Genomic DNA, 22410 nt, shown 5'->3' on the forward strand with positions numbered 1-22410 from the left:
TTTTCACATCAAATAGGATTTCACAGCAAAAGGCAGTGCTCCAGCTCTTCCTCACTCATCCCTCCCAAATTGCTCCCGTTCAAGTCGCTTTGGCTTTGCTCCCGTTGCTGATGTCTTCAGCCCACGTTGGTGAAATGCAGAGTGTTTATAAAGCAATTTGGGATTTGGCTTGCTTGGCTGAACACTTCAAAAACTCATTTTGAATAGAGAGTCGCATCTGCAGCGGGATGGGGCTGGGATTGTCCTGGGGTTGAGGTTGTGCCATGGGTTGAGGTGCACTCCTGGATGCTTGGGACCACGGGAAGGACCTTTGCATCTTCCCAAGCCACCCAGTGGGGCTGTTCTCAGCTCTGGGTGGTGTTTGGTCACCACGTGGTACCAGGGCACGCGTCATGCTCTGCTGATGGCTGGGATGGAGAGGTTTAGGAGGAGAAGACAGGTATTTATCTCTGAATACGTACTTGAGTGGTGAATAAGCCTTGATCCATCTGAAGATGCAAATCGCCTGCCTTTGTTTCTGGTGTCAAGTGTAGGCAGTTCCTGGCCTTGTGATCCACAGCCCTGCTTGCTCGCAACCGGATGGGTACCTCAATGCCACGGTTCGGCATAGACCTCTTGAAGTGGGAAGGCAGAAGATGATGTGCGTGCCCCGGAGCGGCGCTTTGTGCCTGCTGCTCCTGCCCCAATGGGGAGCGATTGACGGCAGACGGGGAACGAGAAGCAGTGAAATTGTTGAGCTCTGCCATGAAAAGGTTCCGCAGGTGGTGGTTGAATGGGCTCAGGTGCTACATAATAGGTATCGACAGGGCTTTATCTCTGCATTGGCAGCTCCTTATCTGGCAAGAAAACGCTTCACATACCGGTCGCTATTTGGATTGATACGGAGGAGTTATTCATGGAGAGGAGGTGCGAGGCACCTGGGCTGCTTTGGGGTGGTGAGGAGCAGTGCTGGCATGTCCCATGCCCACCGTGCTTCACCGTGTGCTGCTGCCACCACCCTGGGTCTGAGCAGTGGCTGCTGTCCTTGTGCCAGAGTGCATCCGCTGCCTCCTTTAATGCAACCCCTCAGTAAATGAAGTGGAGAGATGGGAATCTCATCCGAAAAGGGCTGCAGGCTCTGCTCCTGGGGTTATCGCAGCAGCGCAGATGGGCAGGAATTGAAGGGTTTTTCTCTTAAACAACCTTTTTCCAGGAAAACAGCTGATCTTAACTCACTTCAGGGCTGAAATCAAGCCCAGTTCTGCTCTATTCATTGCATGTGCGATGTTGATTCGTGACTAATGCAGACCACAAGCCACTTTCTGTAATGGTTTTCTCTGGAGGGAAACAAGCATTGGATGGGGAGCAGGAGGGCTGGGGGAACTCCTTTGTGCACAGGCAGGTCATGGGAGGTGCAGAACGCCTGTTGCACTGCAGAGCTTGGAGCTTTGCAGGTTTGTGGAGCAGATTAGTACAAAACCCCTGGATACTTTGAAGGTGGTGAAAAGAGAATGAATATTTGTCGTTGTTTTGTGCCCTTTAATCCCAGTTGCAGAAACCCAAGGGTTTTCTTGAGCACTTCCAAGTGATTTGCTTTCCAAGTGGGAGTTTGAGGGCTTGGATCCCAATGTTCAGACAAGTTCAGATTTGACTGCAGCCAAACTGTTGCAGGAGATGGGGAGCAGCTGATTTAGAGGAAGATCATGTTTGTAATTGTGGGTGCCTTGGGTTTGCAGCCCAGCTGGTGGGCTCAGGGATGTGCTGAGGCACTGAGCGAGGAAAACCATTACTAGAAGGCAGTTGCATGGGTATGAAGGTGCCTTAAAATCCCCACTGCAGCTCACTTGCAAGGCTATTTCCAACACGACCCATGGCAGAGTAGAAGGATGCTGTTGTCTTCCAAAACCCATGACATATGGGTCTGGTCCCATTCGTGCTTTGCTGTTTGACCTGAAAATTGTGCTTTCTGCCAATGGAGGGATGTGGAGCTTTTGTCCTCTAACATCCCTGCTTTTGGGGGCTCATTGGGACCTTATTGACAGGTGGGATGTGGGACACCCTGGGATTGCTGCTGCCTTTTTCAGTGTCCCCAGGGAAAACACGGCACAGCCTGCCTGGGGTTTTTGCATCATCATCCTGCTCTGAGCCAGCTTTGGGGTCAAAATGAAAGCAGGGCTCTACCATCATGTCACGTTCCCGATTCCTCCAGATTTGCAACCTGGGGGATGTTCATAGAATCATAGAATCAGCTAGGATGGAAAAGACCTTTAAGGTCATCAGGTCCAACCTTTAGGATCATCCCTGGCAGTGTTCAAGGCCAGGTTGGACAGAGCCTTTGGTGACATGGTCTAGCATGAGGTGTCCCTGCCCATGGCAGGGGGTTGGAACTGGATGATCTTAAGGTCCTTCCCAACCCAAACTGTTCTATGGTTATCCAGCTCCACACAACCCACCACCCCCCCCCACACCCAACACACCCCCCCCCCCCCACCACCCACCACCCCCCCCCACAACAACCCACAAACCCCACCACACCCCACCCAAACACAACAACCACCCAAAACAAACCCAAACCCCCAACAAACCACCACCCCACAAAACACATAAGATCATCAAGCCCATGGTGCTGCAGGGCTGGGCTGCTCGCCTCTCCACAGGGCTGTGCTCAAGCATCACTGCCCTCGGTGTTCTTCTTCCCCCTCATCCATGCCTGGGGTCGGGACCATCCCCTCTCCCTGTCTGATCAACATGGTACCCAGGCAAACCTGGGGCCAGCTCAGTGCGATGCTCCTCATCCTTTGCAAGGAGGCACAGATTGGGCTGATTATTTCCATCCCAAAAGGGGCAAACCCTATTAATCCCCCAGGGGACAAATCCAGTGCTGGCAGCCCCAGGGCTGGGTGAGGAGGGAGGTGTTGGAGCTGAGCGTGGAGAGCGGAGGAATTAAAACCCATAGCTTTTTATTCGTTAACTAGCCCAGGATCAGATTAAGGTCTGCGGTCGCTGAAGCCTCTTTAACGAGACATGTGTCAGGCTCTTTATTCCCAGGCACAGGTATCCAGCCTCATCTCTCCAAAGTTGCCTGTAATGAGTGTGGGTGGATAGGGAAAAGCAAAAAGAAGCCCTTATTTTTGTGGGCGCGAGTCGAGGCAGCAGCCACCCACGTTCTCCATTATGATATTCAAATGTCAATATATTTTTAATTGGTTTATATCCCCCCTCCCATTCCAGCTGCCTTTGGTAATTAAGGCTCTGTAAATAGATTTTACTGTAATTGGTACGAGAGAAGGAAAATTGGAGGACATTGTACAGTGCATTGGGTTCGGTGGGGGTTTCATTCTCCTCCCTGTCTTTCCTCTTTTGACTCATGTTACATCTGTGAGCATTGTACCCTCCGAGGGAAGAGGAGGGAGCTGCGGCCAGTTTGGCACAAAACCCCTCTGAAGCAAGAGGACCAGGTGGTTCCTTCCTGGATGGGATGTGGGGAAGAGCCAGGAACCAGCCCGGAGTTACCCCTTATGGGGCTTGGTACCACGGTGATGGCACCAGCACACACCTCCCAGTGCCGCGATGGGGAGAGCCCCCAGTTTCCATCCCAAACCTTCAATCTGCCTTGAGATGTAGCCAAAGCTCCTGTGGTTATATTATAGTTCCCAGCCACTGGCTTTGTACTTTGGGGGTGTTTCTCAATGCGGGGGTCTGTAAACTCTGCTTTTATCTTCTCCCTTCTCCTTCTCTTTCAGCCTGTGTAAAGGACGGACTCTCTACTCGGTGGTGAGAGATGCCAAAATTGTCCTGGATGTCAACAAGACAAGGCAGATAGCACAAGAAATCGTGAAGGTATGCAGTGGTGTGGTGTGGTGTGATGTGGTGTGAAGTGGGACAGCTTGGCATCAATGGGGATCCGGATTCAGCCAAGCCCCAAGAATTACCAAGGGCAGGGTAACCCCTTTTGGCTTTAAAATCCAGGTTTCTTAGACCTCCCTCATCCCAGTTTTCTCCCCTGGAGTGGAACCAAGGCTTCCCATGGACTCCCCATAGTAAGCCTGGGACTCATCCTGTCCACATCCCCTTGGCAGTGCAGGTGTTTAAACCCAGCATTGCTACTGTGAGTGAATTGCTGGTTGGATATTCCTCTCCTCTTCGGGAATACCCAATGATCTGCTGTTGCTCGGAGGTTTCCATGTCTCTGTAGTGATTGCATCCCTGCAGCCCAGGCGCCGGAGGGGTCAGTGCCGTGGTGCTCATGCTTGCCATGAGGCAGAACACACACATTTTTCAGAGCTAAAAGAGCTTTTCCTTTCCTAGAGATGACTCAGAGAGCATCTTCAACACTTCAGACGTGATTGTATAAATAGACGCTGGGGAGCATCCTCACGTGGTGGGGTCAAGTGGCTGGGAAGTTGGGTCCTGAGCCATCAGAGCCTCCCATCAGTGTCTGCAACGGCTCATTTCCTCAAGAGGTGTTAAGCTGTCTGCCAGAGGAGGGCTGTGCTGTGATTCCAAACGTACTTAACATCAAATGATGCCTAAAGTGTTTGGCAAGTGTCCTACCATGGGAGTCATGAGACTGGCCAAGGTCAGCCAGTACCTTCGGCCCACAGCAAGACCAAGTCATCTGGGGCTGAGCTCACGTTTAACATCTTTCTGTGGAGAAGAAAAGGACAAAGTTTTTCTGGCAGATCTTAAACCCCTTAAATATTCAAATCCATGTTAGAAAGCAGAATACGTTCTGCAATGTCCTGAACAGTGCTACTCCCCGGCTTCCGCTTCTGCTGTTTCTTGTTGATTGCCTATTTTGCTTCTATTTACACCCAGGTTTAGCAAAGTGTATGCTGTTTCTAAAGTAAATTCCTCAAACTCACAGAATCCCAGCCAGGTTTGGGTTGGAAGGGACCTTAAAGCTCCTCCAGCTCCAACCCCTGCCACGGGCATGGACCCCTTCCACTGGAGCAGCTTGCTCCAAGCCCCTGTGTCCAACCTGGCCTTGAGCACTGCCAGGGATGGGGCAGCCACAGCTTCTCTGGGCACCCTGTGCCAGCGCCTCAGCACCCTCACAGGGAACAGCTTCCACTTTCCCACCTCCCCATGTTCACCACCACAGATGTTAAGCATGTTTTGGTAGACTTGATGTTGGCTGGTGTGGAGAACCGAAGGGAAACCCCAGTGACTTGCTTTGATTGGGCTTGGTGCTGCGGAGGCAGACCCATGGTAGAGCCTTCGGCTCACATCTTTTGACTATATCCTTTGAGTCCCTACATGCAGTAGGAGGGTCGTTAAGCTGATTGGATTAATGGGTGCAAGGGCTCTCGTTGTTCCATGCTGTTCCGGAGGTGGAAGCTGGAGCCGGCAGAGGGAGCTGGCTTTTCGCGCTCGTTGGCCAGCCAAGCAAATTAAGGCATTACTGGGCTGCGAGTGTTTTCTCACAGCTCATCCCGGGGGGTGAAGGTGGCGGGGCTGGAATTTGCAGTGGGATCTGCACAATACCCCATGGAACAAAGAGAGGGATTTGGGCTTGCTGAGAAATACCTTTGGCAAAGGCTCGCTGCGCTTGATGATTGGCGCGGGGGACGTGTTCCCATCCATAGGTGCAAAGCGCCTGCTTTGAGCTCCTGTGTGATGGGAGGGGGCTGCAGAGCATCCTCATGGTGCTGGGCCACATCCTGCCTCATGGTTGCTCGAGGCGCTGCAGGAGGAACGGGCTCACACATTGAAATGCTGCTCCTTGCACCACCTGGGCACTGTGTGAAGGTGACGGTGACATTTTAAAGCAGAACTTTAAACCTCATCAGTATTTCATGTGCTGGGACACAGGGACCCCTAATTAATCCCAGTGGCTGGAGTGGTCCTGGCACCTGGCTGCAGCTGTGGCATCTCAGGGCCAGCCGCAGCACTGAATCCTTTCCTTCCTCCAGCATCCCTTAGCAGAGGCACTTCAGGATTTGAGCACCGAGGGGTGAAGTTAAACCCCTACTACTTGTTGGGTTGGGGTGTTTGCTACCCCAAGCAGCACGCTGTCCCTGGATGCTGCCGGCTTTTCCCACTCCTGGAGTGGGTTTGTCCTGCTGCTGAGTCCTTGGTGCCTTCCGATTCCACCCCCCACATCCCAGGCACTTACATTTGAGGATTTGTGGGATTTTCCATTTGCTTTCCTGTTTTTTCCGCATCATTTCTGAATTTGGATCATTCCTCCCAGCTCCGCATTGTCTGCAAACTTACAAATACATCCCTGTTCCACTGCCAGCGTGGTTAATGATGACATGTGAAAAGATCAGGCCTAGGATGGACCCCCGTGGAAACCCAGTGAATAAATCCCTCCATGTCACTGGTAGCTGATATTCACTCTTAAGCAACAGTTTGCTGGCCCATTTGGCATTTATCTTTCAATAGCTTTCTCTAGCCCAAGATTCCCCTAGTCTGCTTGAGAATGAAAAGTGGGACAGCATCAAAAGCCCTGCTGAAGTGGGGATAAATGGGCTTTCATCACCCTCCCCATTCCCAGAGCTGGTTATCCCATGCCCTCCACACGGAGCTGTCGGCAGTCGGCTTGATTTGCTGATGCTCAGCCAGTGCACGGGAGCTGGATTTCCCACCCATGGCCTCTTTTTGCATCATTAGCAATAATTTTAATTAACCACCAAGCAGCTTTTCCTCAGGGAAAGGAATCAAGGCAGGACTCCTGCGAGGTGCTTGTTTCCATGCTAATGGTGTCGGTGTGCACATAGGAAGCACTAATGGGGACACGGTAGCGGGGATGGAGAGATTTGACTTATTACCCTCAGCTCCCAGTCTGGAAAGGGAGAACATCATCATCATCATCATCAATTTCCCAGCAGAGGATCTCAGGAAAGCGACTGCCAGTTCGGTTTGCTGCTAATTTTCCTTGTGTAAGCCATTAATCAGGAAGACAAGTGGTGCTGTCGCAGCCCATCACCCTCTGTGTGCACCAAGTGGTGCCTGTCCCAAGCCAGAGACACCCGCCTGGACATCTGCAGGGACATTTGGGGATGTGCAGCCTCTGGTTGTGGCCAAGTAGTAGCTCGATAGCGTGGGTGTGCTGCTGTGGCACAGGGATAGAATCATAGAATGATTTGGGTTGGAAAGGACCTTAAGATCATCCAGCTCCAACCCCTGCCACGGGCAGGGACCCCTTCCACTGGAGCAGCTTGCTCCAAGCCCCTGTGTCCAACCTGGCCTTGAGCACTGCCAGGGATGGGGCAGCCACAGCTTCTCTGGGCACCCTGTGCCAGCGCCTCAGCACCCTCACAGGGAAGAGCTTCTGCCTTATCTCCAACCTAAACTCCCCCTGTTTCAGTCTGAACCCATCACCCCTTGTCCTGTCCCTACAGTCCCTAATGAAGAGTCCCTCTCCAGCATCCTTGTAGCCCCCTTTTGGCACTGGAAGCTGCTCTGAGCTCTCCACGCAGCTTCTCTTCTCCAGGCTGAACAGCCCCAATGTTCTCAGCCTGGCTCCGTACAGGAGGTGCTCCAGCCCCTGAGCATCCTCATGGCCTCCTCTGGACTTACTCCACCATTTGGGCTCTCCCCATCTTGGCAATCGTGGGGCTGCCCCTGCTCTGGTGCTATTCTGTCTGTGCTGCTTATTCAGTTTTGGGGTGTTTTTCTCTCTCTTCCATCCTAGGGAATGGGCTACCTGCATGCCAAGGGGATCCTTCACAAGGACCTCAAGTCAAAGAACGTTTTCTATGACAACGGGAAGGTGGTGATCACAGACTTCGGCCTCTTCAGCATCTCGGGAGTTCTCCAAGCGGGCAGGTAGGACACGGCATGGTGGAAATACCAGCATCCCTCTCCATGCCCTAGAGCTCCCCTTTGAGCTGCAAACGTGCAAAGGGAGCCCCAAAACCTCCTCTGCAAGTGCCTTTCTGGGTCTGCAGTCTTGCTAGACACGAGGACAAGCTGCCTTTGAGTGGTCTGGGGCTGCCCATTGGATTTCACCATCCCACCTCCCAGGATTTTGCTTTTGAGGTGGAATGCTTCAGGAAAAGAGCTCCTGCAGAACCCCCTCTGCCCCACAAGTGATGCTGCTTTGAAATGCAGCTCCATGCTCAACACTGTCGTGGGGCTTGGAGAGCAAAGCCCCAGAGGGATGGAGGGAGCAGGGCTGGGGTTTCTGCAGCAAGGTGGGTCTGGGCTCAGCACCGAGAGGTGAAACCCAACTGCTCCATTTGTTGGGGGCAGGATTTGCAGCTTGATTTTGTTTTGTTTGGGTTTTAAACCTGGTGTTTAAAGGCAAAGTTGCTTTTGATTGGTGGAAGGAGTGTGATGCTGCATGCGAGTCTGTGGAAGTTTGGTTCAGAGAGGCAGGAGCTGGCCCTGGGCAGAGTCTCTCGGACCCAGTCTCTTCCCATCTCAATGGGATGCATCATTTCCGTGGCCGAACCCCTCTAGGAGATGCTCCTTGGGCTCTGTTTCACTTGGGCTGGCAAAGCCAGTTCACTTCTTGGCTTTTCCTTAGGGATATAATATATATCCCTATACAATCCCCTGGGATCTGGTTCATCTCCTGCCTCTGGGCTGATGAGTGGTGCAGCCAGCACAGCAGCCCGCACTGATGTCCCCATGGATGTCCCCAACCACTCCAGTGACCTTTTGGGTGCTGCAGACATCTGGCCACAATCTCTGTGCTGACACTGGAGCAAGACACAGAGAAAATGAGAGCCAAGGTCGGGACATTCACAGCGCTGTGACATTATAGAGGTTTGGGATCGAGCCCATTTGGTAAATGCTCCTTATTAAATGTTTGTTTGGGTGTTTTTTCCCAGTGCTGTGGGAGGTTTTCCAGCTGCAGGCTCGGCAGAGCAAAGGCTTTCAGGAGTTGTGGAAAGGAAGAAAAGCAAAGCTGGGGGTGGGGGAAAGGAAACAAGAGGGGAAAAAAGACCAAAGCTTATATTCTATGTTTTGTTAAAACTAAAGAAGAGTGTTGCTGGCTTCTCCCAGCAGGAGAGAGCTTTTCACTGGACCCTTTGTGCTGGAAGCAGCACAGGCCAAGACTGGTGTTATCACAGCCAACAGCTCGGGCAGGTTTCCTCTCCAGCAGTGTGGTACCCACCTTCTGGTCATAGCATCGCAGACTGGGTTGGGTTGGAAGGGACCTTAAAGCTCCTCCATTCCCAACCCCTGCCACGGGCAGGGACCCCTTCCACTGGAGCAGCTTGCTCCAAGCCCCTGTGTCCAACCTGGCCTTGAGCACTGCCAGGGATGGGGCAGCCACAGCTTCTCTGGGCACCCTGTGCCAGCGCCTCAGCACCCTCACAGGGAAGAATCCAGAACATCCGGTACTGGACTGAAGTGTTCATTATCTCCACTCCATCACCCCTCATGATGGGGTTTGTCACTGGAAAGGTGGTTGTGGCCAATCATCACTTTACAGTGAAGCTGCTCAGGGGATAAATGCATCTTTAAAGTTATATATGTATGTATTTCTAGTTCCCATGGGATGAGGCCAAAGGATTAGGGGCAAAGGCAACAGACGCCTCTCTCTGTCCCATGCCTCTCGTGGTGAGCTGAGCAGCCACCCTTTCCCTTCCATTTGTATAAATATCATCTGGTTTTAGCACAGACTCGGCCAAAAGCTCTGGGAGGCCAAGGGATCCAGCAGTGCTGCTGCCCTCCCCGCAGTGGAGAAGTGGGTTTCAGCTCCGGTTTAGCAGCTGGGCAGGGGATTTGGGACTTAGGTCCTGCCAGGAGGAGGCTGCAGCTCATTGCAGCAGCAGGAGAAGGATTTGGGCAAAAATGGCCACATTTTGCTAGAGACCTTTGCTATGAAGGTCAGAGATGCTGTGAAGACAAAAGAAGAGATGAGATGCTTGGAAATGGGGTATCCAATGAGGTGGACCAACGCATGACCATCTCTGCTCAAGATTGGGGTATCACTTGATGGGTAAAGGCCAGGAGACTACTCATGAGAGGGAGAATGGTCAGAAATACAAGGCTGGACAGAAATGAGCAGTGGTTTGCTACAAAACCAGAGAAAATGGGGAAATCTCTGCCTCAAGGAGCTTTCAGTGTGGCTGCTCTGCTTGTGACCCATACATCTTCTGCTGGTGGGGAGCTGAGAGAAGGCTTTGGGGATCTGCACTCATCAGTCACTGTGATTCGGAAGCAGCATGTGTCTGCAGGGCTCATTTCCCTTTTCAGGGAGGGTTTTCTGCTGGTTCTGGCCTCTTGCACATGAAGAAGGAAGGCAAAGTCCAGTTTGGGGTGCGCAGAGGCTTGCACAGACAAGCCTGGGTGGAAAAGAGAGCAAAATTTGCAGGTCAAGTTAATGATGGTGATGCTGCTTGAGGTGTGAATGAGAACTCCAAACTGACCTGGTTAGGGTTAAAGACATGGCTTACAAATCCTCCCCAACCTCCTAGACCAGGCTCACCTTCCGTTCATGAGAGCATCCAACACAAGGAGTTCACAGTGCCCATCTGTGCTGTGACACACTTGTGCTGCTGAACACCGAGATGACTACCACAACTAAAACATCTCTGTAGAGACTTCCTAATCCAGTGTCTTATCCTGGTGAAATCAGATGTATTTCCCCTTTATTTAAATGGTTTTTGGTACTTGGAAGGGCTGCTCTGTAATTATGAGCAGTATGAGGTGGGTTTTAAGTAGTCAGAAAAGCTCTTCTGCTCTTGCTTTGCCTTGGGGCTGGTTTGTCCTTCAGTGGCTTTAGAAGATGCTCAGCTGGTTGTGCTGCTGTCTGCTAGTGGAAGTGGCCAGCTCAGTTATAAAGTCAGGTGAACTTTGGTCATGAAACCTCAAACTGCTGCGATTGAACCAAGTTTGGAACTGCTTTAAAGCTCAGCCTTCACTACCAGAAGCTCATAAACCCATAGCTACTTGCTTGGGTGTACATGCATGGGAGCTCCGGAGCCAGATTTGGTCCCCAGAGCATCCCGAGGCCAGCCTGAAAGCCACTCGTGGGATATCACAGCACTTGGAGACTTGAGTGAGCAAAACTAAAAGCCCTGGGTGCAACCCTGGTCTTGCTGATGGTGACAGAGCAGATCTGAGTGCTCCCTGCTGCCTGCCTGGGGATAGAGACCATAGACACAGGGAGGGATGAGCATCTCCTCCGCATCTGCTCTAATTGCCTTGATGCTTAATGGCAGCTCGTAATTAAGAGCCTCACAGGGCTGGGGATGGTGGTGGGAGCTGAAAGCCTCCCCCCTGTGCCAAAGTGCTCTCTCCTGCAGCTCCTGGGGCCTTAGGGTCTGTGCCTTGCCCAAGCTGCTGATTGCGGCCATGGCTGTGGCACAGCAGGGTGAGGAGCATCCATCGAGACCCCAGATTGGGCATGGAAGCTTAATCAGTGATGCCCTGGCCCAGCAGCATCCTTCCCTAGGGAGAGCATCCTCCCCTGGTCACTGCCAGAGCCAAGGGGGGTATGTCTGGGGATGGGGATGGCTTTTTGGCTAAGAGGATCCAGACTGCATTGTCTTGGACTGCATACACTGTATGTAAGCAGCCATGGTGGGGGAAAGCCAGCCAAGGAGACAGTGTTTGCAGTGGGAGCTCATCACCCTGCCTTGGAGGTGAATGGAGATACCTCAGTGGTGTCCCCTGGGACATCAGCTCTGGGATTTTGGCCCCAGGAGCACAGATGACCCCACAGCCATCCTTTACCTTTGTTCATCACAGTCTTTAGGAGTGCATCAAAGCACAAAGAGGGAGAAATTCCTTGATACAAGTCATCGAGCTCTTCCTTCTCTTGTCTGATGTGACATGGGGCAGGTTTTGTTACCTCCTGCTAAACTGTGCTGCTGAATTCGGGCTTGGACACACGATCAAGCTGCTTCGTGTGTTAACACCACCGGTGGTCCTGCCCCATTTCCCTGCGTGGGGACCCTTTCTAACCCAGTGGTGAATCCTAGGAGCTTGCTGGAGGATATAAAGGATGAACAAGCATCCATTGCCATCCTCAGCTGTTGGCCAAAGCAGCCTCATGTACTTGTTCTGAGCAGGGGGACCTTGAGGAGGTAGAGGAGATGATGTCTGAGGTTAACTGAGGGGCTGGTGATCATAACAAAGCCAAGCTGCTCCCATGGGTGATGGCACCAGAAGTCTGGACACGAAGGAAGGCTGGAGGCGTTGTCTGGGGGCCAAGCACCTAAACCCACTGATTTTCAGGCCATTATTATAGGATGGGTTTGCTTGGAAAGAGACTCTTAGAGGTCCCCAGTCCAAACCCCTGCTCAAATCACAGCAAGGTCATCTCAGGTGTCAGTGCTGGTGGGATTTACCCCAGGTAATGCTTTGTCCCTGCTCTTTAAAGGTGTTTTGAAGTAGTGGTCACAGCGAGGTCCCCAGCAGACCCTGCATCCGCATCACCAGCTTGTCAGAACCAAAGCTGGTCCAAAACTGTGGACCCAGCAGAGATGGGCACAAAGCCACTACTTCCATCATTCCCCTCAGCAGGGTTAAAGCCTGACTTTGCAAGGATGCCATAGGGAAAACCAGGCCTAAATTCCCACTGGGAGAGTGTGGGAGGGCTGGGGGACTGCTCGCTGGTGGTGATGCTCCCCCCCATGTGGTACCCATGGCTTCAGCCCCATGTTTTGCAGGCGGGAGAACAAGCTGCGCATCCAGAACGGGTGGTTGTGCCACCTTGCCCCCGAGATCATCCGCCAGCTCTCTCCCGACACCGAGGAGGACAAGCTGCCCTTCTCCAAGCACTCGGATGTCTTTGCACTGGGGTGAGTCCTTGCAGTGAGAACTGGTATGGTTGGGTCATGTGGGAGATGCTCTAAGCAGCCAGGAGGGGATGGGGACACGGTTTGCTTGCTGCAATGCCAAGGGGATGCTGCCTGTGGGAATCCCCATCCCTGGGCTCAGAGCACCTTCCTGCTACAGGGAATTTTGGGTTAAACTCCCCCCTAAATCACCAAATCCTCCTGTTTGGATACAGACCAGAGCAATGGGGTCCAGGGGGATGCCAGCCTGGTGTAGTCTCTCCCCTGCATCCTCCTGGGGTGGGTAGGATGCTGTGGATGTGGAGACATGGGAACATAGGTCTGGGAACCCCTGGACACCCCCATTGTCCCCCCATGGCTGGCTGCAGAGGGGCTGGTGCTGGTGGCTACCAGGGGAGGAGATGCCAGAAGCCCAAGAACTGATGAGTGTCCTTCAGCCCATCACTGCCCCTTTATCTGTAATCAAACCTCTCTCCTTGCAGCAGGAGCCCATTTGTGCCCTGATAAAACCTTCCTCGAGGCAGAGACGTAGGGCTTTACCCAGCAGATTAATTTTCTCATGGATACCTTAAAGGCTGTGGGGATGAGTGCACAAGGGGCTGTTATCAGAGGTGATATTCCCATCAAAACTGCAGTAATTACAGCTGAAAAGATCTGGCTTCTCCTTTTTATCCCCTCCCTGAGGTATAAGTTTAGCACAAGAATAGAGGTAATTAAAGGATCCTATCGAACTAAGTGAGAGTTGGTTACTTAGGCTTAGGTTTTCCTCCGTTCTCTTGGAGTGTGAGCTCTGCCCTTATGTAAAGCATGAATTCCCTTCAAAGATTAAAGGATTTTCCCCCATTTTTCCTCTTTCTTGTTTCTGCTGAGCCCAGGATGCTCCCGGATGACCCAGAGGGTTATTGCCACCACACAGGGATCAGTGATAGCCAGAGGAAAAGATCTTCTAAAGGGGATAAAACTGTTAATTAAAGTGTGTGAGGATGGTGTGAGGCAGGGGGCTGAGGCTGGTGGTGTGTGCTCGCTGAAGCCTGAGACATCACAGCAGTGATCACTAGTAGAGATGTGTCTTCTCATGCAAAGGGAGGTTGGAGCAGCAGCCCGCTCTCCATAGGGCCATCCATGCCCTGGGAAATGCAGCCCAGATGTTTTGGATGCATCCAAAAGTGGGAAAGTGGGAAAATGAAGCCCCAAACTCCCAAGTAGGAACCTGAGTTTAAATGCATTGGATGCACCTTCAGAATCCCTGCTCCTGTCTGAGCATCTTATCCGGTGCTGCCAGCACCTGCCCATCTCCAACCCCACTATTCCTCCCCTGCAGCACCAATGGGTATCTATCTCACATGAATCCAATAGTTGGAGATTTACAGCCAAACTGTGCATATTTTCCCCAAATCAGGAGAGCCAATTTCCAAAATCAGGGATTCCCCCTATCCAGAAGTGACCCTTCATTTATCAGACCCTATCCACCAGATTTTTCCACCCTGTTGCCCTTTTAGCCCTGTTTCTTGTTGCTTTAACTGGTGGTCACAGCATCGCTTGAAGGGGAAAGAGAGTCCAGGGAATTTGCCTTGGAAATAGGGGCGAGTGCTGCAGGAATTGGGACTCATCCAGCCTCTGGTGCCAGAAAATGAGGATGCAAAACACCCAGGTGGTAGCAGGGGTGTAGGAGCACAGGGGAGGACAAAGCTCAGCCAGGGACACCCTTGTTTTGGTATATTCCATTGGATTTGGGAGTCCTCATGGAAAGAAAGGTTTGGCTTAGTGATAGGAGTGGTGCAGTGGCAGATGGTTGGGGTTTCATGTGTGCCATCACCCTGTGAGATTCCCACTTGATGTAGCAGCTTGGCTGGTGCCTTTGCCCGTGCATCCATCATCCTCCTGCCCACAGCATCCTCTCGATGGCTGAGCACCTCTGATGTCACATCTAGGATGAAACATCTGGATGAGGATGATTTTGGAGCAGGGAGAGGTGGCTGATGTGGAGCATTGGCCAGATGCAGCCCCTGGATGCCTCCCAGCTCCTCTCATCTCTAATCCCTTCTGCCTCCCAACAGCACGATCTGGTACGAGCTGCACGCACGGGAATGGCCCTTCAAGACGCAGCCAGCAGAGGCAATAATCTGGCAAGTGGGAAGCGGGATGAAGCCCAACCTCAGCCAGATCGGGATGGGCAAGGAGATCTCGGTACGTGGTGTGGGGCAGGCACTGGAGTCCCCAGTGTGCATGGAGGAGGAATGGGATCTTGACCTATGGGTGGAGGGCCCCTTTGAAAACCACTCTCTGCTGCTCAAAATCTGCCAGCACAAAAGGAAGGGCTCCATCCCTGCTCTCCCTGCTGGCGAGGCTCCATCCTGCTACTGGCACAAGCATCAGCTCAGCTTGCACGTTCTCTCCACCCCAGCCCTTCACAAGGATGCAGTGATGGAGATGGGGTTCTCATGGGATGGATGCATCCCCTCCACCTCAGCCCTTCACAACGATGCAGTGATGGAGACAGGGTTTTCATGGGATGGATGCATCACATCCACTCCAGCCCTTTGCAAGGATGCAGAGATGGAGACGGGGTTCTCATGGGATGAATGCATCCTACCCACCCCAGCCCTTCACAAGGATGCAGTGATGGAGATGGGGTTTTCATGGGATGGATGAATCCTGTCCACCCCAGCCCTTTGCAAGGATGCAGTGATGGAGATGGGGTTCTCATGGGATGGATGCATCTCCTCCACCCCAGCCCTTCACAAGGATGCAGTGATGGAGATGGGGTTCTCATGGGATGGATGAATCCCGTTCACCCCAGCCCTTTGCAAGGATGCAGAGATGGAGATGGGGTTCTCATGGGATGGATGAATCCCGTCCACACCAGCCCTTTGCAAGGATGCAGTGATGGAGATGGGGCTCTCATGGGATGGATGCATCTCCTCCACCCCAGCCCTTTGCAAGGATGCAGTGATGGAGATGGGGTTTTCATGGTATGGATGAATCCCGTCCGCCCCAGCCCTTCACAAGGATGCAGTGATAGAGACGGGGTTCTCATGGGATGGATGCATCTCCTCCACCTCAGCCCTTCACAAGGATGCAGTGATGGAGATGGGGTTCTCATGGGATGAATGCATCCCCTCCACCCCAGCCCTTTGCAAGGATGCAGAGATGGAGACGGGGTTCTCATGGGATGGATGCATCTCCTCCACCCCAGCCCTTTGCAGGGATGTGGTGATGGAGATGGGGTCCTCACGGGGTGGATGTTGGGCACAGGGGTGGTGATGGAGAGGCACTGGCTTGGTTTGCTCAGGTTCTCGCCCTGTGTGCCTGCAGGACATCCTCCTCTTCTGCTGGGCCTATGACCAAGAGGAGAGACCCACGTTCACCAAACTCATGGACATGCTGGAGAAACTGCCAAAGCGCAACCGTCGCCTTTCCCACCCCGGGCACTTCTGGAAGTCAGCAGAGTAAGTCCCTGTCCCTGCTTGCCCTTCCCTGTGCCATCAGGCAGCTCTGCCTGTACTCTTCAAGACCCCACTATTACAGCCTGAATCGGTGGTGCTGGTGACAGGGATAAGCTGTAGGTACATTGATGGCATGCGGAGAGGCAAGGATGGGTAGGAAGAGTGGTCACAGAGCGCTGTGCCCATGCTGGCTGTCCCTGCAGTGCTGGCTGTCCTTTGTTGGGGTGACAAAGCCTGTGGAAGTAGTTGGAGATGATCAGGAGGAGCCTCGCAATGTGCTCCACCAGCACCAGAGGAAGAAGCAGGATAGGTCCAAGGGCAGGCATGGGGATATCATAAGCTCCATTGCCTACCTATTCACTATGCTCAGAGCAGCTTTCCTACCTGGGAAGGTGTGTTTTTCTTTCTTTTGCCCAAATTTACCCAGTGTTAGGGGGATGCCCTGCTCAGCAGTTGCAGCTTCCAGTGGTGGGAATGGTCTCTTCTTCTCCAGACAGCTTGTGGCCACATCCTGCTCTGTTTCATTGCTTTGCCTTAGTCACTTCTCTCTGCTTCAGCAAACGCTGCGTAAATGGGTCCCCAGTCAGGGCTTCAGGATCTGGTTTGTTGGTAACAGCAGGCAAAATGCGGCAGAATCACTTAAAAACTCATTTTCTTCCCTTGAATTCATCATCTTGTGACAAATAGGAGCAAAAGCCTGATCCGTGCGGGGGCTGCGTTCACAGGGGGGATATTTCCTTCTCCTGACGTGCATCCCCCTGATCATGGAGGTTGGAAATGGGGATGGAGGGAGGCAAAGGTGAGCTGAGGGAGAGAAGTGAGAGTGCTTTCAATTGCTCAAAGCATGTCCTCTCGGACCTCACCGAGGGATGGAGATGCTGATTTCTCCTCCCACATCTAATAACTGATCTCCTGCTTCCTTATCTATGTGCCAAGCACGGATGGCCCCGAGGTTGTGGGTACTGATGCCACTTCCCATCCCCATGTGCTCCCTGGAACAGCACAAAGCCCCCAGTCAGATGGAGCCCAAATCACCTTGAAAGGAAGCTGTTAATTAGGAGGGAAGCTAATTACCAAGCTGTGCTCTGAGCAGGCACTGGGGCAGCCCAGGGAGCTGGGCAAGGAACGCTGAAGGATGCTGAACCCCCAAGCAGCACGCTGTGTAACTGCCTGGTTGGGCTTGAGAGGGGTTTTGCTATGCTCTGCCTGCCATGGGCTGTGGCTGCCCGGCTGCTTCTCCTTCATTACCAGTCCCCTGTGGAGGGAGGATGCTTCAGTTCGGCACTGAGCTGCCTCCTTCCTCAGCTGCTTCAGACACTGCTCCCATGTTATGTCCCGGCTTCCTCGTGGAGTCCTGGCTGGCACAGGGATGAGCTGGCTGTGGTACCCGGGGGCTCTGCCACCCCTGCATGAAGGGGATGGGGGGAAAATCCCCTCAGGCATCCTGCTGCTTGGAGAGCCGGGATGCCCAGGGATGCGGGTGAGGTGTGTGGTACCCAACAAGCCCTTGCTCCTCTATATTATACTAAACCTGAGAGCTGCCTGCACCAGGAAACCCCAACCCAGGCTGGTGGGGATGTGCAGGAGTGACAGCATCCCATGGTGCTGCTGCATTCAGTTATCCCTATGTCAAACCCCTTTGGGGAGGCTTGTTGCCAGAACCCACAGTGTTGTGGGATGAAGCACCCAGCACTGACTCTCCTGCGTTGTTCCCTTCCAGGCTGTGACAGGAGGAGTTAAGGGACGGTGCCTTCCTCTCCCTGCGGTTCTCTTCTTCCTCTCCACCTCCCACCCTGTGCTACAGAGGAGCAGCGAGCGCCGCAGGCCAGCAGCAGGATGGGAATGAGCCTCTTCCCCTGCAGCATCCATCCCATGGAGCCTCTCCGTACAGGATGGAGGAGCCGAGCCGGTGGCCGAGGCCCGGCTGCGGTGGGATGGGGACAGCGGATGGCTCTCTGTGCACATGAGGTCGGGGCTCGGGCCGGTTCCCTGCCAAGCAGGGACAACCCTCGAGGCAGACGGCTTCGATTTAACCCCAGGGCTCCTCTGATCCCAATCAGCATGGTCAGTGCTCATGATGCTCGGTTGGGGAGGGGTCGCTGCTTGGTTCTCGGTGGGTTCGTTTCGTTTTCTTTATCATTATCATTATTTTGAATGAAAAAGAAAGGGGGAAGTGTTGCTGATTCATGAGTTCAGAGCTGGAGCCTGCTGGGGGCCGGGAGTGCTGCTGCTATTAGCTGCCCCCCGTGGGGAAATGCATCTGCAGAGCTAGAGCTGGAGGAGTCCTGCTCCCCAACGCCTCTGCAGCCCCGTCATGGGCAGTGGTGACCTTTCACAAGTGGCTTCTCTACCTCCCGCCCATGTCCACTTATGTTCCCCTCCCTGAGTCTCCCTCTTGGCAGGGTGCACCTCCACGTTCCAGTTAGTTTAGCTGCTTGCCCCAGTGCGTATCTCATCACTGAGCCATTCCCTCTCTTCCTCCCTGGCACCGCTTTGCTCCTGGTTTCCATCCTCACTCCCAAAGATGCTGCTGAAGCCCTAGGTTTGGGGATGCTCTGGGCCAGGGCAGAGTGAGCACAGTTGGAGCTGGGGTCCTTCCCCTCTCCCATTGCTGTCCCAGGACTCACTGCTGGAGCCAGGGATGCAGACAGGCTCTGGTGGTACAGAGCATCTCCCTTCCCACCCCACAGACATCTCAGCTGAATGAGCAGCCATCCTCAGGACCATTTTCCATGCATATTCATCTTCCATCAGCCAAACCCTGGATGTCCCAGAAGAAAACACTCTTTGGGCAATGTCTCGGAGCTGGTATTGCCATCTGAATGCTGTGTGCTGGTATTTCCCTCTCCTCGTGAGCTCAGATGGGCCCTTGAGTCCATTAGATGAGCTGTCAAGCGACAGATGACAGCAAATTGCATTTTCAGGCCCTTATTTTGCGTAATTGCTTGACAGGAACCATCCTGAGTAATTCAATTGGAGTCTAAGTTAGCTTTAATTTGGAGACATGACGAGGCTGTCCAAACTAACCAGCCCTGGTTTGTTTGCTGCTCCTCTAACTCCCCCTTGCCGGCGTTTGAGCCGCTTTAGCATAAGTAAATGAAGATTAGAAACCTAATTGCAGCTAGGAAGAGATGGAGCTTTAATTGTGAAGGCATCCACAAAGGTGCTTTTATGGCTTCATATTTGCACAGGTGCATCTGTGTCAAACCTGAGGTGGGCAGGAGCAGGGGGTGAATCCGGCCTCCAAGCCTGCTGGAAGAGGGTCTGTCAGAGGGATGCTGTTGCTTCTGGGATGTTTGCTGTTGCATCTCGCTCTTGGATGTGTTGCATGGGATGAGGCAGGAATCACCTGCTCCTGGCTCTGCTGCTGCTGGGATGAGCAAGTGAAGGCAGGATGAGGCCTTGGCTTGAACATCTGGGTGTTAATTTGTGCTGATCACCCCCTGCAGCAGGCAGCATGGGTGGTTTGTGGTCCTATGGGTGTGATGCTGCAGAGCTCAGTGTAGGTGGCTGAGCATCGTCTCATCCTAGTGATGACAAAGGATGCTCCATAGCTGCTCACCCTCTGCCTCCTCCACATCCCACCTCTTCCCCTCTAACACACACAATCACACCATCTTCATCCCACCTCAATGTCCTCTTCTGCCTGTCCTCCCCACCCCAACCCTCTCCTGCTGTCTCATCCCCTCTCCATCCTCTGTGCCTGTGTGCACGTGTGCTGTAAATCTTGCACTAAGCCTCTCTCAGGCTTCACCAATGCCTTCACTGAAGTGGTCCTGCGGTCTGTGGCAGGGAGGATGCCCCATCACCACATTTCTCAGCTGCCAGGGGTTGCAGGGAGGTCTCACCATGAAACCCTTGATTCCGAACCCCATCCTTATGGAGTGATCACTGTAGAAAGGCAGTGTCCTTAGTGTTTCTAAGAACTAAGTGTCTTAGTGGTTTCTAAGAACTTCCAAGGTGAGCAAGTGGAATGTGTTGGGCAGATGAAGGAGCTGATACCATGGGTGATGCTCCACCCCAGGGGTGGCAAAGTGCTGTAGCCTGATAGGCATCGTGCAGATCTATACTGGACAGTACAGCATCAGTCTTGAAAGTCTTACTGAGTTTGCTCCCTGTGCCCCAAGCCCTCTCTTTGCTGTAGAGTCTTACCTTGACGTACCCCCCATGGGGTCTCACCAGCAGTTGGCAGATGCCAGATCAGCCAACACTCAGGAATAAAAATGAGCATGTTGGTTTGGTTACCCCACGGCATCAAGTCCTCACCAGGAGCACAGAGCTCTCTGCAGCAGCCTCAGCCAAGTGTTTCTCCCTGGATTTCGGGCATCTGAAAGGAGCTGAGTGCTCCAATAGCCAGCAGATCTCGCCAGCTCTTCCCTCACCCCCCTTCCCTCAGTGTAGGGTCTCAACAGGGCCACGAGCAGAAGAGTATCGATGGCAAAATAGCTGCCCTGTAGTTACCATAGATTAGCTGAGAAGAGCAGCTCCTTCCCTCCCATTCAGCGCAGCAGCGGTTGTTCATGCAGCCGTGTGATTTGCATCATGCCGCCTCGGTTTTGAAAGTCTTAATTATTTTAAACAACAAAACCAACCCGACGAATCCTCCTTTTTGTTGTGGGTTTTTTTCTCCTTTGTTTGTTGTTTTTTTTCGACTCCCACTCTGTGAGCTTTGTTTTCTTCCCCCAGTTTAAAAATATCCGGCCCTTCAGCAGGGAGAGAATGGAGAAGCTCTCCACAATGCCCTCTAATAGGAGATGCGAAGGAGGGAGCTGGTCCATCCGGTAGCTCAGTTTAGCTGTGTGAGCTAGAGGAGAGACGGGTTATTTCCAGATGCACCGGCTGGTTTTAGCACTGTGGTGTTGTAAGCAGCAGCTTGAGACGTAGGGAACCATCCCCAACCACGGGTGCATCCCCAGGCTCTTGCAGTGGAGCAGCCCCAGTGGTGATCTCCAGTCCTGGTCCTTCATCCTTCCAGCCATGCTCCGAGGCTCTTTCCTGAGCTCCCCTGTATCTTGCTGCTGCCTGAGGGGTATTTCCCCATCATTTCAATGCTCCTGGGGAATACTGTGTTCGGAGCTGGGTTGTGAGGCCATCACCAGTGATGGAAGTGGTGGTGCTGCATGACCCCAAAGCACTATGTCCTTCTTCAGCTACTAAATTACATCCCCTGGTCCTGCTTCTTCATCTTTCCCTTTTTCCCCCTCCCCAAATTACCCTTGCTGAGCCATGACCAGCCTGTTCCTGGGGATGATGAGCTCAGAATCCACCCCCATGGTTTTTATGTGACCATGGCAGGAGCTGAGATATGAACATTTAAGACAGATGACAGGCAGAAATGAATGTCTTGGAGGTGGAGGAGCTGCTCAACCTTTGCTGGATGCTATGGAAGAGTCGGTGCCTATGGCTTGGTCTTGGGCTATGCTAAGAAGGGGGCTGTGGTGGAGGTGCCATGAGATGCTGTCTGCACCCCCAAGTGCCATGGGGAGCCCCAGGTTGAGCCCTCCAGCAGCCAGTGCTCTACGGGGCACCTTTTCTTTCCTTCCTCCTTTCTTCACCATTTATTTATTTTAACTTATTTGATTTTATTTATTTGAATGGTGACTCTTTGGGAAGCTTGGTCAGCTGCAAAAGCCGCCTTTAACTTCTGGTCCCTGTAAAGTACGCTGTTACATTTTCTTGTACATAAGGTATATATAAATATATATACATATCTCTATATGTATGTATATAGATATATACATATATAACGAGCTCTAACTCCTGTACAGTTTCCAACTGAACTCGATGGCCTGCTTTGTTTTCTCCGTGTTAGTTCTGACCGTTGCAGAATGAGCTGACTCTCATTTCCTTTCTCCCTCTTTCCCTTTTCTTTTTATAAATATATACATAAATATATATATATCTATTTTGTTGTCGTCGTTGCAAAACTCTCGTCACTGGAACAGAACAGTTGAATCTGGTGAAAAACTAAAGCAGAGGAAATATCACCCCACAAACTGACAAGGGAAATGGCTGAGAAAGGCACGATGGATCTCCCCGATGTAAATTTGTACAGTAACATTTATAACGTTTTCTACACTTGAAGAAAGTCTTTATAATTTCAGCTGTCTGACTGAGTGCGACTCTCGGTGACCTGCAGAAATGGATAGCCATTTGTTCCCGTGGTTTCTCGTGCAGTGTTTGGTGAGGTGACAGTGTATGAATTATTTATGCCAATAATAAAAAAACGACCAAAACCGAACCCAAAAAGCACCTTTGCAAAACCGTTGCACCCC

The 22410-nt window shown here is 52.5% G+C and overlaps 1 protein-coding gene across 1 annotated transcript in view; it reads left to right on the forward strand.

The window, feature by feature from the left end:
- The window catches only part of KSR2 (kinase suppressor of ras 2), a 79134-nt gene extending 59094 nt beyond the window's left edge, over positions 1-20040 (forward strand). Inside the window, exons 15-20 of the mRNA XM_061370524.1 lie at positions 3723-3819; positions 7622-7755; positions 12561-12692; positions 14747-14876; positions 16005-16138; positions 17856-20040. Coding sequence (XP_061226508.1) covers positions 3723-3819; positions 7622-7755; positions 12561-12692; positions 14747-14876; positions 16005-16138; positions 17856-17862 — 634 coding nt within the window. The 3' untranslated portion in view covers positions 17863-20040. The remainder of the gene's footprint in view (positions 1-3722; positions 3820-7621; positions 7756-12560; positions 12693-14746; positions 14877-16004; positions 16139-17855) is intronic.
- Positions 20041-22410: the final 2370 nt, after the last annotated feature.

The sequence above is a fragment of the Neopsephotus bourkii genome, unplaced genomic scaffold (assembly GCF_033783945.1).
Source record: "Neopsephotus bourkii isolate Nb327-2 ecotype Australia unplaced genomic scaffold, CSIRO-AGI_Nbou_v1 NB_1542, whole genome shotgun sequence".
NCBI classification, from domain to species: Eukaryota; Metazoa; Chordata; class Aves; order Psittaciformes; family Psittacidae; genus Neopsephotus; species Neopsephotus bourkii.